The following is a 13179-nucleotide window of genomic DNA, read 5'->3' on the forward strand; positions in this document are numbered from 1 at the left end:
GAATTAGATTTGGATATAAATAAACTTTGCTGTGACATTATTTCTGTTTTGCATTCAGATCCATGGGTGCTCCAGATTGTGACATAAGGTTATTCCATACACTTTCAGTCATTCCCTTCTGACATTCTTCCACTTCCGCATCTACCACAACATCTACCAAAGGACTACTTGTCAATTATTCAAGAAGTCCAGGCTCCATTTACAAAGGAAGCAATAGAGAGTTCCAGTTTCAGAAATTGTGACTCCTGTTCATTTTTAATACCATAAAGGATCTGTGTCTTCACTCAAATTTAGATCTTTGTCCCCTAAACTTCTTCATCCACCACTCAAATTACTTTCATATTTCACCATACTAATTCACCACTAATCCTTTATGGGGTCTGGAGTAGCGTGCTACTCGCCAAAAAAGTGCTTCAACACTGCATCCGGGGTAACCAGCGCTATAAATACAAACCTTTTTTCCTCCTCGATCGTTCTGCTATCCTTCTGAATCCAAATAACTGACTAACCTATCCACCACTTAAAATTACTTTCATATTTCACTATACTAATTCAATACCAATCCTCTAAGGGTTCGCCGAAAAGCGCTTAGACACCTCGTCAGGGGTAGTAAGCGCTATATAAATGCAATTACAATACAATACAAAGGGAAAAGATACGTTCAAGATGCTCACTCTGGCCCAAATAATCTGCCCATGACCCAGTAGAATGAATGTTAGTGTTAGATCTGCGGGATGTACATTTTTACTTTCCCATCCTGAAATCTCACAGATGTTTCCTGCATTTTAAGATGGAAGAGTAACATTTCCATTTTCCATCCTCCCTTTTTGGACTGACCAGTGCACCTCGGGTGTTCTCAAAGGTAAAGGTGTTGGTTGCGCCCACTTATGGAAGTTAGGAATACCAGTCTTCCTGTAACTCGACGAATACCTGTTGAAGGCTATCTCACCTCAGATACTTACGAACCATCTCCAGACAAGGGCCGACTTGTTCATATCATTGGTTTTACCATCAATATGCCTCTCCTGGATACAGTATTGTTTCTCTGTATACCTCCTCAACGAGTCCAGGACATTCAGGCTATGATTACGATGTTTCAACCTGCAGCCTGAGTATCAGTGAGAGCAGCTTCGAGACTTCTGAGTCCCTTGGCCTCCTGCATCCTACTTGTGGACCATGCCAGGTGGCACATGGGGGCTACGCAGTGGAATTTGCAGTGTTAGTGGGCTAAACATAAAGGAAATCTGTCATATTTTATTCATGTGTTGGAGGAGACTGCAAAAGACCTACAGTGGGCGTTACTTGACTGCAGTTGGACCAGTGGCAGATACCTTTTCCTACACTACCCAGAACTTTCTGTGGTGAAGTAAACATTGTTGCTGGGTTGGGAAAGCCATCTGGGAGAAATGGAGATCAGAGGACTCTAGTCTCTTGAGGACACTCAGCATCACATAAATCTTTTGGTGTTTCGAGCCATCTGTTTGACTTTAAAAGCTTTCCTTCCAAAGATCAGGCGGGAGAATGCGTACAGGTACTCATAGACAATATGACTGTTGTGTGGTATTGCAATGAACAAGGTAGAGTAGGGTTGTGGGATCTGTGCTTGGAAGCTCTGTCTTTGGAAGTGGCTAAACAATCGGGGTGTACACCTGATGGAATCTTAATAAGTCAGAATGGATAAACTCAGCCAGTATTTCCTTGCAGATCACGAATGGCACTTACAATTGGAGATGCTACAGAGCATCTTTCAGCAGTGGGGCGAACCCTGTCTTGATCTTTTTTCCACTACAGAAAACGTGCATTATCCAGAATTTCATGCGTTGGCGTGCCCAAGGCTGTCGTACCTAGTAGAAACTTTTCGCCTGCATTGGGGATTGGGTGCTACCTACCTCTTTTGCCCAGAGTACTCTGGAAGATCAAGAGAAACAAGGCCTAAGTCATCCTAGTGGCTCCGGACTGGGCGAGGAGAGTGTGGTACTCTGATCTTCTGGTCATCAGCATTGGTTCACCAATTTGGTTTCCTCTTCAGGAGGATCTCCTGTTGCAGCAGTAGGGAGGGTGTCTGTAGCAGAACCTGGGCAATTTACACCTCAGTGCATGGAGATCTAGTGGCAACAACTGTAAATGTAATTTGCACTTGTATAGTGCCTATCACCCAGGGGTCTCTAAGCGCTGTACGAATACCGCTGTGGAACCCTTCCTGGCCTGTTCCTAGCGTTGTTAGGGCTGGCGTGGAGATTAAGCAAGCTATTGCCCAGAGTTGCAGAGTGGAACCCATGATTAGAGTAGGCACTGAGGCGAGAATTATCGGGTCCAAGGACATTGAGCCCAAGACCTTGCCGCGACGGGGATGGAACCCTGGTCCCGGGCCAGACCTCTGCCTCAGGGTCTGCCGCTCTAATCGGTGAACCCCACTTCTCCACAACTGATGGCATACGATTTTCCTCCTGAAGTAGTTGGTGTGATCCTGGCAGCCAGGCATCTATCTACAAAGACTGTTTATGGTGGACGCTGGGAGAAGTTTGTGGTGTGGTGTTACTCATGTCATGTTCAACATTTACAAGCTTCCCTTTCTGATATTCTCTTGATCTCTTTGTCTTTGGCACAGCCAGTGTTCAAAATACTGGCTGTACTTTCTCAAGTACCTTCCCCAAATGCACTGGTTAATATGCGAATACGGGCAATTTAAACAAAATAAACAAATGTATTTGCAATGTCACCAAAGGTTCTTGTCTTATTTGTAGTTACTCTTCATGTGGATTATAAATCACTAGTTTTTTGTGGATTTTCAGATTTCATGTAATAACATCAATCAATTCTCAAACTTTTGTGTCCAAAGTGTTAATTCACCTCTAAATATTTTGTTCACATGTTCTTTGGTCCAAATTCCCCCTTTGTATTTGGGATGTTTTTGAATTTGTGCATTATGGTGTGCCTGCCAGCATCCTATCCATTACCTTTGGTCCTGAGAACGACAGACAATTGGGTCTCCCAAATTGTCCACCGAGGCTATGCCCTTCCATTTCTTCCTACCTCGCCACAGCTTTCCACCGCCTTCAGGGCGGCTAATGGAGGACCATCTATCTGTCTTATGGCTAGATCAGCAGGCCCTTTTGGCCAAAGGGTCCATAGAAAGAGTTCCGGTCTCAGAAGTAGGAACTGGATGTTATTCCCACTGCTTCCTTGTTCTGAAAAGACAGAAACCTTTTCCCTATTGTAGATCTTAGCCCTGTCAGTACCTTGTTGCAGAAGGACAAATTCAAGATGCACATTCTAGCACAGGTCCTGGCATTGGACCTGCATGATGCTTATTTTCACATACCTGCCCTGCCTGCCCACAGGCACAGTCTGTGGTTCACGTTGGACCAGGAGTAATTTTTGCTCTCCGTGTTCCCTTTTGGCCTCACAATTGCTCCTTGGGTGTTTACGAAAGCAGTGCCGGTGGTGGCAGCACATCTATGAAGTTCAGGGGTTCCAGTCTTCACCTACCTTTATGACTTGCTGTTGAAGGAAAACTCTACCAGGCAACTTCTCAAACACCTCCAAACAACAATAAACCTCTTATTGTCTTTAAGGTTTACTATCAACTCTGAAGTATTCTGGATGCATTGCAGTTTCATGCCTCCTACCATCCTCCCCCCCCCCCCTTCCCCAGCCCCCCCCTCCCCCGCTGCCTACCTGTGTGGGGAGTCCAGGACATTCGGGCTATGATCCTGATGTTTCAGCCTCTGTCCTAAATCTCTGTGAGGATGATTCTGAAGCTGCTTTAACTGATTGCCTTCTACAGGTGTAACATGGCAGGTGGCTAACGCAGGGCCTGCAGGGGGGTTTGAAGACCCAGTGGGACAGTGTCATGGAATCTATCAGATTGCACCCAGATTTTGGAGGAGACTGCAGGCTACATTCAGCAGTGGATGCTGGTTCACGGTTGGACCAGCAGCAGACCCCTCCCCTTACCCCACCCAAAGCGAGCTGTGGTGACCAATGCATTGATCTGGATTGGGGAGGCCATCTGGGAGAGGTGGAGATCAGAGGTATCTGGTCTCTGGTGTAGGCCCAGCTCCATCAACCGTCTGGAGTTGCAGACCTTCCACTTGATACTGAAAGCTTTCATCCCATCCATCAAAGGGAGGCTATTGCAGGTGCTCATGGGCAAAACCACAGCCATGTGCTACTGCAACAAGAAGGGGCAGGTGAGGTTCTGGACCCCGTGTAAGGAGGCACTAGTCTACTGCATGTAGCTAGAACACCAGGGGATTTTACTGGTGATACACCTCCAGGTGGGACCTCTAAATGCCAGAGAAGGCCTAGGCAAATAGCAATCAACAGTTGCTCCCAGAAGTGGCATAAGGTATCTTCGGAGAATGAGGAGAACCTTGGCTCGATCTTTTCTCCACCTCCAAGTACGTGCAATATCAGCACTTTTGCACACTGGAATTACCTTGATGGCTCTCTTTCAGATCAGCCCTCTTTATTTAAATCACCTGTTGTTTTGAGTTTTAAAAAAATGTTTGCAACTTAATGTTTCCGCCTACTCCTTTGATTAGTGACAACTGAATATAGTTCTTACATTTCTCATTTGCACTCCCTTTGAACCTCTACAGAACTGCTCATTGCAGCTTCTCATCCTCTTGACAGTTTCCTCATCGCCATAACATCCTAATGACATGTAAATGAGCTGCAGGTCCCTGCTTTGAACCAATCATACATAACTTTCTTTCTAGAAGTTGGTCCTAAGGATCTAGGCCTCCTTTTTTTCCAAAAGCTGCGACTCCTTTTCACATTGAGCAAAACATCAGTCTCCCAGCATTCTTCGCATCATGCCTCAAAGGAGGAGGAAAGGTTCCGACAGTTGGAACCAAAAAGAGCTTTGAGCTTTTGCATTGATTGTACCAAAACCCATCGGGGGATGATCAAGTATTTGTTTGATTCACTTGAGCGAAAAAGGACAAGGTAGGGCAGAAGAGAACCAGTGCTTGTTGGAATTTGCTCTGTATTAAAATCTGGTATGTAGTGGCCCAAAAGCTGCCCCAGAAGACTTTCTGATAGATACATCTGCCTTGCGGATACCTCACCTTGTGAATATTCCCCTTGCACCAGCAACGTTCGGAAAATTCTTTGTAGCACGCCGGCGTGGACGACGTCATAGGAGCACGGAATCGCGCGCAACTCCGTCTGACGTCACCGACTCCTCATAAGGCCACGTCGGCGTGATGACGTCAGTTCCCTTTTTTCCGCGTCGTCGACACAAACGGTTTCTGGGATCTTCTGCGATATTGATAGTAACTTGTTACTATTTTGTGTTACTGTTGCTCTGTTGAGTGTTTCTTCTTCGTCGAGGAAGACTGGGTTCAAGCAGTGCGGATCGTGTGCCCTAATGATGTCGATTACCGATCCACATGACGATTGTTTGTGGTGTCTTGGATCGGACCATGATGTTAAAAACTGTCGATCCTGCTTTAAGATGAACCCTAAGGCTTTACGAGAGCGGGAGGCAAAGCTTCTACTTGCAAAGGTGAAAGGAAGAGAAGCTGGAAGGTCTTCGAGGTCGACGTCTAGACGCTCGAGGTCGAGACAGAAGTCTCGATCGAGGTCCAGAGCAAAGTCAAGATCCAAAGAGAGGGCGAGGTCCGGATCCAAGTCGGCTTCGGGTCATGCTTCGGGCTCCTCGAAGAAGAAGCACAAGAGGAGGAAGCATAGCTCAAGACATCACTCTGGCAAGGAGTCTTCGGATTCGAGGAAGCGAAAACATCATAAAGACTTTGTGTCCTCTTCTCCTATGCAATCACATGGAGGTTCCCCGGTTCCGGAGCAGGAACCGGATCTGGAGTCACACCATTCTTCGGAGCATGAAGAAGAGGAGGTTCCTCGGGCTCCGACTCCGGTGGAAGAACCTGAAAGTCAAGAGGGCCAGGGTGAACCGTTGTCGGAGCAGCCTCCTTCGGAGCGACCGTTGGGTTCGTACCCTCCCATTCCTGGTCCTGGGCAGGACCCCTCGCATTTCCTTAATGCCATGTTTGGCGTTTATGCGAGGGCAATGTACCCCACTGGCGCACCGGCTGGTCCCATGGGTCCATTGTCTTATGATTTGGGCGTCCCTCAGGCTTACGCTCCGGCTCCTTTTATGCCTTTCATGCCGGCGCCTTATACTCCTTGGCACGGTACGGCGCCACAGAGGTCGTCGACTCCGCATACGGCTTCGCCGGCTCCTGAACGACCTCGTGATTCGGATCGTGGTGCCACGCCGGTTCGTAAATCCTGTCCTCCAGCTGCCCCGGCTCCTCGTTCGACGCTGGTTCCGGCTCCGTCGGAGTCTTTACCGGATCCGTCGACTTCGGTTTGCATGGAATGGTCGAGACGCAGGGCTCAGCGCCCCTTGGAGGAAAAAAGGTACGAAGATTCTGAAGTGGAGGAAGGAAAGCTTCTGGATCAAGGGGATTGTTTTGAGGACCTGCATAGTGCTAGTGGACTGGAACTTTCTCCTGAGTGGGGTTTGCCATCTGTTTTTGATACACCATCTAAAGACGTGGCACCCTACCATGTTGTGATTAGGAAGGCTGCGGATCTGCTCAATCTGACTTTGCCTACTGTTGAGTACAAGCCCAACATCCTCACGGAGGTTTTGCATTCGCCTTCATCTATAATAGAGCCTACTCTTCCATTCACTGAGGCTTTGACTGAGCCGATAATGGAGGTCTGGAAGAGACCTTTGACTGCTCCTGTGGTTTCCAGGTCGGTGGCAAGACGTTACAGGGTGGTGCCTGGTGACCCTGAGTTTCTCTCGTCTTATCCTTCTCCAGAGAGTCTGGTGGTGCAGGCCGCTTGTTCCAACAGGTCTGCAGGTTCATTTCCTCAGGTGCCGGCAGACAAGGACCAGTCTGCGAAAAAGATTTTCTCCTTGGGTAGCATGGCTCTAAAATCAACCAATGCTACTTGCCTGTTAGGGAGATATGTTCATGCATTGATGGACTCTGTGAAACAATTGTCATCTAAACTTCCAGAGGATGGTAATTCAGAGTGGCATGGACACGGCGAACTCTGTTGCCAGAATTATGGGCTCTACTGTTGCCACCAGAAGGGCCGCATGGCTGAAATCTTCTGATTTTTCGGCAGATGTACATTCTACCTTAATGGACTTGCCATTTGACGGGACAGGCCTCTGGTAAGAAAGCGGATGTTGCCTTGGAGAGGTTCAAAGATAGCCGGGCCACGGCAAGGTCTTTGGGCCTTCAGGCTAGAGGTTCTGCTACTAGGAAGTTTAGGGGATTTGGTAGATCCACTTTTCATACCAATAAGCAAGGCCAGCAGCAGCAGAACCCTTTGTATAAATCACACAGAGGTAAACAAAGGGGCCGTGCTTGTGGACGCCAAGCCTCCTCCTCCTCCACTTCCTCTAATAATCAACCCCCTCCCTCAACAGCAAAGCAGCCCTAGATCCGCCATTCTGGATCATGCGGGTCCGGTAGGGGGTCGGCTTACTCATTTTCTACGGGATTGGGAATCGGTTAAATCAGATCTTTGGGTTCTCAATCTCGTAGAAAATGGGTATGCACTTCCTTTCCAGGAGTTCCCTCCCAATTACCCTCCTTGCCAAAGTTATTGTTCGGAGGTCCACCTGCTTCTCCTGCAGGAAGAAGTCCTGGCTCTGTTCCGAAAAGGTGCGATAGAGCTGGTTCCGGAGCAGGAGAGGGGTCAGGGGTGCTACTCCTGGTATTTCTTGATCCCCAAGAAGGATGGCAGGTTACGTCCAATCCTGGACCTCAGGATTTTGAACATCTATCTCAAGCAGGAGAAGTTCAAAATGCTCATACTTGCGCAGGTTCTTCAAGCGCTGTTGGAAGAAGACTGGATGGTGTCGATCGACTTGCAGGATGCGTATTTTCACATCCCAATCCTGAAGTCGCACAGAAAGTATCTCCGTTTTACGGTGGGATCGCAGCACTACCAGTTTGCGGTCCTCCCGTTTGGACTCACTACTGCGCCTCGAGTTTTCACCAAGGTGATGGCATTGGTGGCTGCGCATCTCAGAAGGTCGGGGATTCCTGTGTTCCCCTATCTGGACGACTGGCTGATCAAGGCAGAGTCTCCCGAGAAGGTGCTCCATCATCTGCAAGAGACATCGCAGCTGTTGTACGGATTGGGTTTTTCGATAAACGTGCCCAAGTCTCACCGGGTGCCCTCCCAGCGCTACCTGTTCATAGGTGCGGTACTGGACACTACTGTATGTCGTGCATTCCCTCCACCTCAAAGGATTCGCGACATTCTGGAAATGATTCCTTTATTCTACAATGGAGCGGTCGTTCCAGTCCTAAAGGTCCTTTGCCTGCTCGGTCTGATGGCTTCTTGCTTTCTGTTGGTCAGCCATGCACGCTGGCACATGAGGGCACTCCAGTGGTGTCTCTGCAGGCAGTAGTATCAACACAACGGAGATCTCAGGGAGTCAGTGAGGATCTCCAGAGAAACTGCAGCGGATCTGTCATGGTGGAGTGTGGAGGGCAATCTGTCTCAGGGAAAGCCTTTCCATCTTCCGCCATCAGTTGCCACAGTGATAACGGATGCATCCACTCTCGGTGGGGTGCTCATCTGGGGGATCTGGAGATCAAAGGTCTTTGGTCTCCGGAGGAAAGGTTGCTTCATATCAACCTTCTAGAATTGCGGGCGATACGTCTGGCGCTCAAGGCCTTCCTCCCTTCCCTTCGCGGTCAGTCGGTTCAGGTCCTACAACAAGCAGGGAGGAGTAGGGTCGCAGTGTCTCTGCAGAGAGGCTCTGCGTCTCTGGTCCTGGGTTCAGGATCATCAGATTTGTCTGATTGCAAACCATCTGGCCGGAGTTCTGAACGTTCGTGCAGACGTTCTCAATCTGCAGTTCTCTGCCGACCACGAGTAGAGGCTTCACCCAGAGGTTGTTCACGACATCTTTCAGATGTGGGGAACTCCTCTGGTGGACCTGATTGCCACTTGCGAGAATGCTCACTGCCTGTCATTCTGCAGTCTCCAGTATCCGATGCAAGGAGCTTTGGGGGGCGCGTTTCAGTTGAGTTGGGGAGATCAGCTCCTTTACGCATTTCCCCCCATACCCTTGATTCCTCGGGTTCTGAGGAAGATTCGCCAGGACCGGTCCCAAGTCATATTGGTCGCCCCGGATTGGCCAAGAAGGGTGTGGTACACGGAGCTTCTCCACCTTTCCTCTCACCCGCCGCTCCGTCTTCCTCTCAGGGCAGACCTCCTCTCTCAGATGGAGGGGCAAGTTCTACACCCCCACCTCCAGACATTACACCTTCATGCCTGGATATTGAACGGGGCAACTTGAATTACTTTTCTCTCCCTCACGATGTGGTGGATGTTATTATTTCTGCCAGGCGTGACTCCACCAAGTCCATCTATTCGTATAGGTGGTCTAAATTTGTCTCTTGGTGTAGGGAGAGGGATGCTGACCCTTTGAAGACTCATTTGACTGACATTTTGCAGTCTGCTCTTTCTCTGGCGCGGCAAGGATTTGCTGTTGCCACGGTCAAGGGGTATCTTTCAGCCTTGTCGGCATTTCTCTGTTTGCCGGATCAGCCCTCTCTTTTTAAGTCTCCAGTGGTTTTAAGATTTTTTAAGGGTCTCACTAATAAGTTCCCTCCTTCTCCGTTTGTTCCTCATTAGGATTTGAATCTTGTGTTAACTTATTTGATGGGTTCTCCATTTGAACCCTTGCACAAGTGTCCCATGAGGCTTCTTTCTTTTAAAACGGTCTTCTTGGTTGCAATTACCTCGGCAAGGAGGGTAAGTGAGCTTCAGGCTCTTAGTTCCAAGCCCCCGTTCTTGACCATGCATGCTGAAAGAATGGTTCTCAGGACCAGGGCTGCTTTTCTTCCATCTAGGACAATCCATTACCCTTCCTACCTTTTATCCTCCCCCACATCCTTCCAAGGAGGAGGAGAGGCTTCATCGCTTGGACCCAAAGAGAGCAGTTAGTTTCTATCTTGATAGGACTAAAGACTATCGTATTGACGATCAGCTCTTCGTGGGTTTTGCTGGCTGCAAGAAGGGCAGAGCGGTGCACAAGCGCACACTTTCCAGGTGGATAATCCTGTGCATAAAGATTTGCTACTCTCTGGCGGGTAAGGACCCTCCTGAGGGTATTAGAGCACATTCAACTAGAGCGAAGTCTGCAACATCTGCTTTGTCTAGAGGTGTTCCTGTTGAGGACATTTGCAGAGCCGCGACTTGGGCCTCCCTCCACACTTTTGCGAAGCACTACTGCTTGGATTCGGAGGTGAGGAGGGACGGCCACTTTGCGCGCTCTGTCCTCCAAGATTTCCTGGTATAGCTGAGTGGACACCCTCCTCCGGGAGTGGGGACTGCTGTGGACTCTATTCACAAGGGGAGGAATCCACAAGGCAGATGTATCTATCAGAAGAACAAGTTACTTACTTTCGGTAACGCTTTTTCTGGTAGATACAGTATCTGCCTGTGGATTCCTCACATGCCCACCCGCCTCCCAGTTGTCCGCTCTGCTATACCTGGGTTTATGTATTTATGTATTTATGTATTTATATTTCTGGTATTTGATACTTTTGCTACGCACTTTGTGTGCGGTTTTGATTTGTATGTACTGTGTACTTTGTATATATGTATATTTGCTGTCGTTGGTCCGTCCGGGTGCCTCGAAGGCACGGAAAAAAGGGCGGAACTGACGTCATCACGCCGACGTGGCCTTATGAGGAGTCGGTGACGTCAGACGGAGTCGCGCGCGATGCCGTGCTCCTATGACGTCGTCCACGCCGGCGTGCTACAAAGAATTTTCCGAACGTTGCTGGCGCAAGGGGGATATTCACAAGGTGAGGAATCCACAGGCAGATACTGTATCTACCCGAAAAAGCGTTACCGAATGTAAGTAACTTGTTCTTTAGGCTCATTCCACCAAAGCCAAGCCTGCTACCATTATGTAAGCACATGAAGTGCTTGTTCTAGATATTTGTAAGACTGCTTTGTGGGCGTAGCACCATACATTCACAAAGCAATACTGCCTGGACAGCGAAGTCTTTTGAAAGGGATAGTTTGCCCACTCAGGCATGCAGGACTTTTTAGACTGAGCCACTTCAGACTTACCACCTGCAGGGTACTGCTTTGGTATCTACTCAAAAGGTGAGGAATCTGCGGTTAGAAGTATGCATCAGAGAAACACGTTACTTACTTTCAGCAACTCTTTCTGGTTGGTACTCTCATCTACCCACAGATTCATCAAAAACTTTCCCATTCTCCTTGCTCTGTGAACTCGCCTCTTTCTCCATCTAAAAAGGCCCACAGGTCTAGAGATCTGCGCAGTGGTCACAGCCAATCTGTTAAAGAGCTCTGCATATGGGAGCACAGACATCCTAGAAAGCAAATGATGCTAGTACGCATGGGTGGCACTTATGTGCAGCTTTGCGCGGCCCTTCTGAAACTAAACAACATCAGTGCAGAGCTGCACGTTGCTACCTACCGGCAAGCAGGAATACTGCTAAAGAGTTTCTGAATATTAGTCTGATCCCTGGTAAATATTCAAATAGAGAAGAGTTTACAGTGAGCTAGAGTAGCCAGAATATTGTGTGCACTACAATAAGATTATCATTTTAACCCATCTTGAAACTATATTCATGATGAAAAGGGTTTTAAGGATCCACTAACTATTACTGTAAATCTCACAGGATGGATTGTTCCCTAATGCACACCATACCCATGTAACGCTCTGTGGGTTTTAGTCCATCTGATTTTTTGTCTCATATTGGTACATTGACTGAGTCTTTCGTGCCAGAGGCTCTAGAGAACCCTCCCTTGGGTCTTGTTTTAGAGATGAATTGCAGAATATTCTATACGTTGTAGTACAGGTATCCTCAGTCTAGTGCTTAGTAACAGTATATTTCACTATCCACCTCCTGTTCAATTCAATTAGGGATAATACTGCTGTGATGTGGCCCTCTGTTACACTTATGGTGCACAACAAGCTCTCCTGCTAAGATCACTCCTCGCAGAAGCCGTATTGCCCTCTCTTAAAGTCGGAAACAGCAGTTAACACCTTCTGCATAAAGTGTCAACCAATACGATCTGCCCACATAACAATCATGGGTATGGTTTGAAGGCCAGGCAACATAATATGGGGAATGGTAGTTACAAGTTAGGGCAGTAGATCTTCTAGCAGCAGTCCCTGTTATCTCCTCACCCATGAAAGGTAGACAAACAGGCCAATTGAGTCTTATTTTTCTGTCCCCACTTACTTCTCAAAGTGAACGTATATTTCAGGCAATTAACAGTAATCTGATAGACTTCTTGCTGCAGATTCCTTAACTTTGAATTTCCCAGCGGTCAGGCTGGATCTGGAAACTTTTCATGAGCAGTACCCCTGCACACCAGAGGTTGCGTCGTTAGTCTCTGTGTGGTGTCGTAGGCGCCAAAAGTGAAGTACATGGTGCCCGTGTAGGAACCACACAAGTGCACTGACATCAGGTAAGGAGTCAGCTAGATTGTCTCTACCAGATAGTGAGTTACTGAAGCTAATTAACTTGTTCTTTAGTGCCAGTATCTTAAGCATTGTGATCAGCTGGGATAATCTCAGCTTTCATTTCACCCTGCTAATGATGTTGATGTTGTAAATATGTAATAATTCTGTTTATTATTACTACAGGCTTTCTGGTATTGCACATGAAGCAGGAGCACTGTAAGCAAGTGGATCTAGACCACCTACTTTCTTGTGAGTAAAAGACACGCTTCAAAAAGGAACATGTCACTACATATGTAATCTTGTTAATATATTTGAGCTACAACGGGCCAGTTGGAAGAATATTCTGCATGTCTCAATATGTTAGTTACAGCATAGTTACGTTACACTTTGAATACTTCGTGTGCTGTGGTGGTGTTTTCTGTGTGCTTGACAAGCTTCAAAAGCTTCATCTTATTTATTTATTCATTCAGTGTTTTGTATAGCGCAAACTTAACCCCGTAGGGTATCAGAGCGCTACACATGTTCAGGACATGGTTACTTTTCCGGTACATAGAGCTGTATAGCATTAATATATTCCAGTCCAGTTCAAAGTTGACATCTCTATTTCTTTTGATAACGGTTATAGTACGTTCGCATGCTGAAAGACTAGAGGGACCATGTCCCCAAGGGAAGCAAGAGCCCGGTGCCTTTACTGCCTCAATGCCGACCATGAT

The 13179-nt window shown here is 47.6% G+C and overlaps 1 protein-coding gene across 2 annotated transcripts in view; it reads left to right on the top strand.

Annotated features, from left to right (window-relative positions):
- Positions 1-13179, top strand: part of MROH1 (maestro heat like repeat family member 1) — a 2204128-nt gene that overhangs the window by 2155149 nt on the left and 35800 nt on the right. For both annotated transcript variants that reach the window (XM_086966435.1, XM_086966436.1), the window contains exon 42: positions 12650-12715. In XM_086966435.1, coding sequence (XP_086822561.1) covers positions 12650-12715 — 66 coding nt within the window. The remainder of the gene's footprint in view (positions 1-12649; positions 12716-13179) is intronic.

Source organism: Lissotriton vulgaris, chromosome 4_1 (assembly GCF_964263255.1).
Source record: "Lissotriton vulgaris chromosome 4_1, aLisVul1.2, whole genome shotgun sequence".
Taxonomy (NCBI): Eukaryota; Metazoa; Chordata; class Amphibia; order Caudata; family Salamandridae; genus Lissotriton; species Lissotriton vulgaris.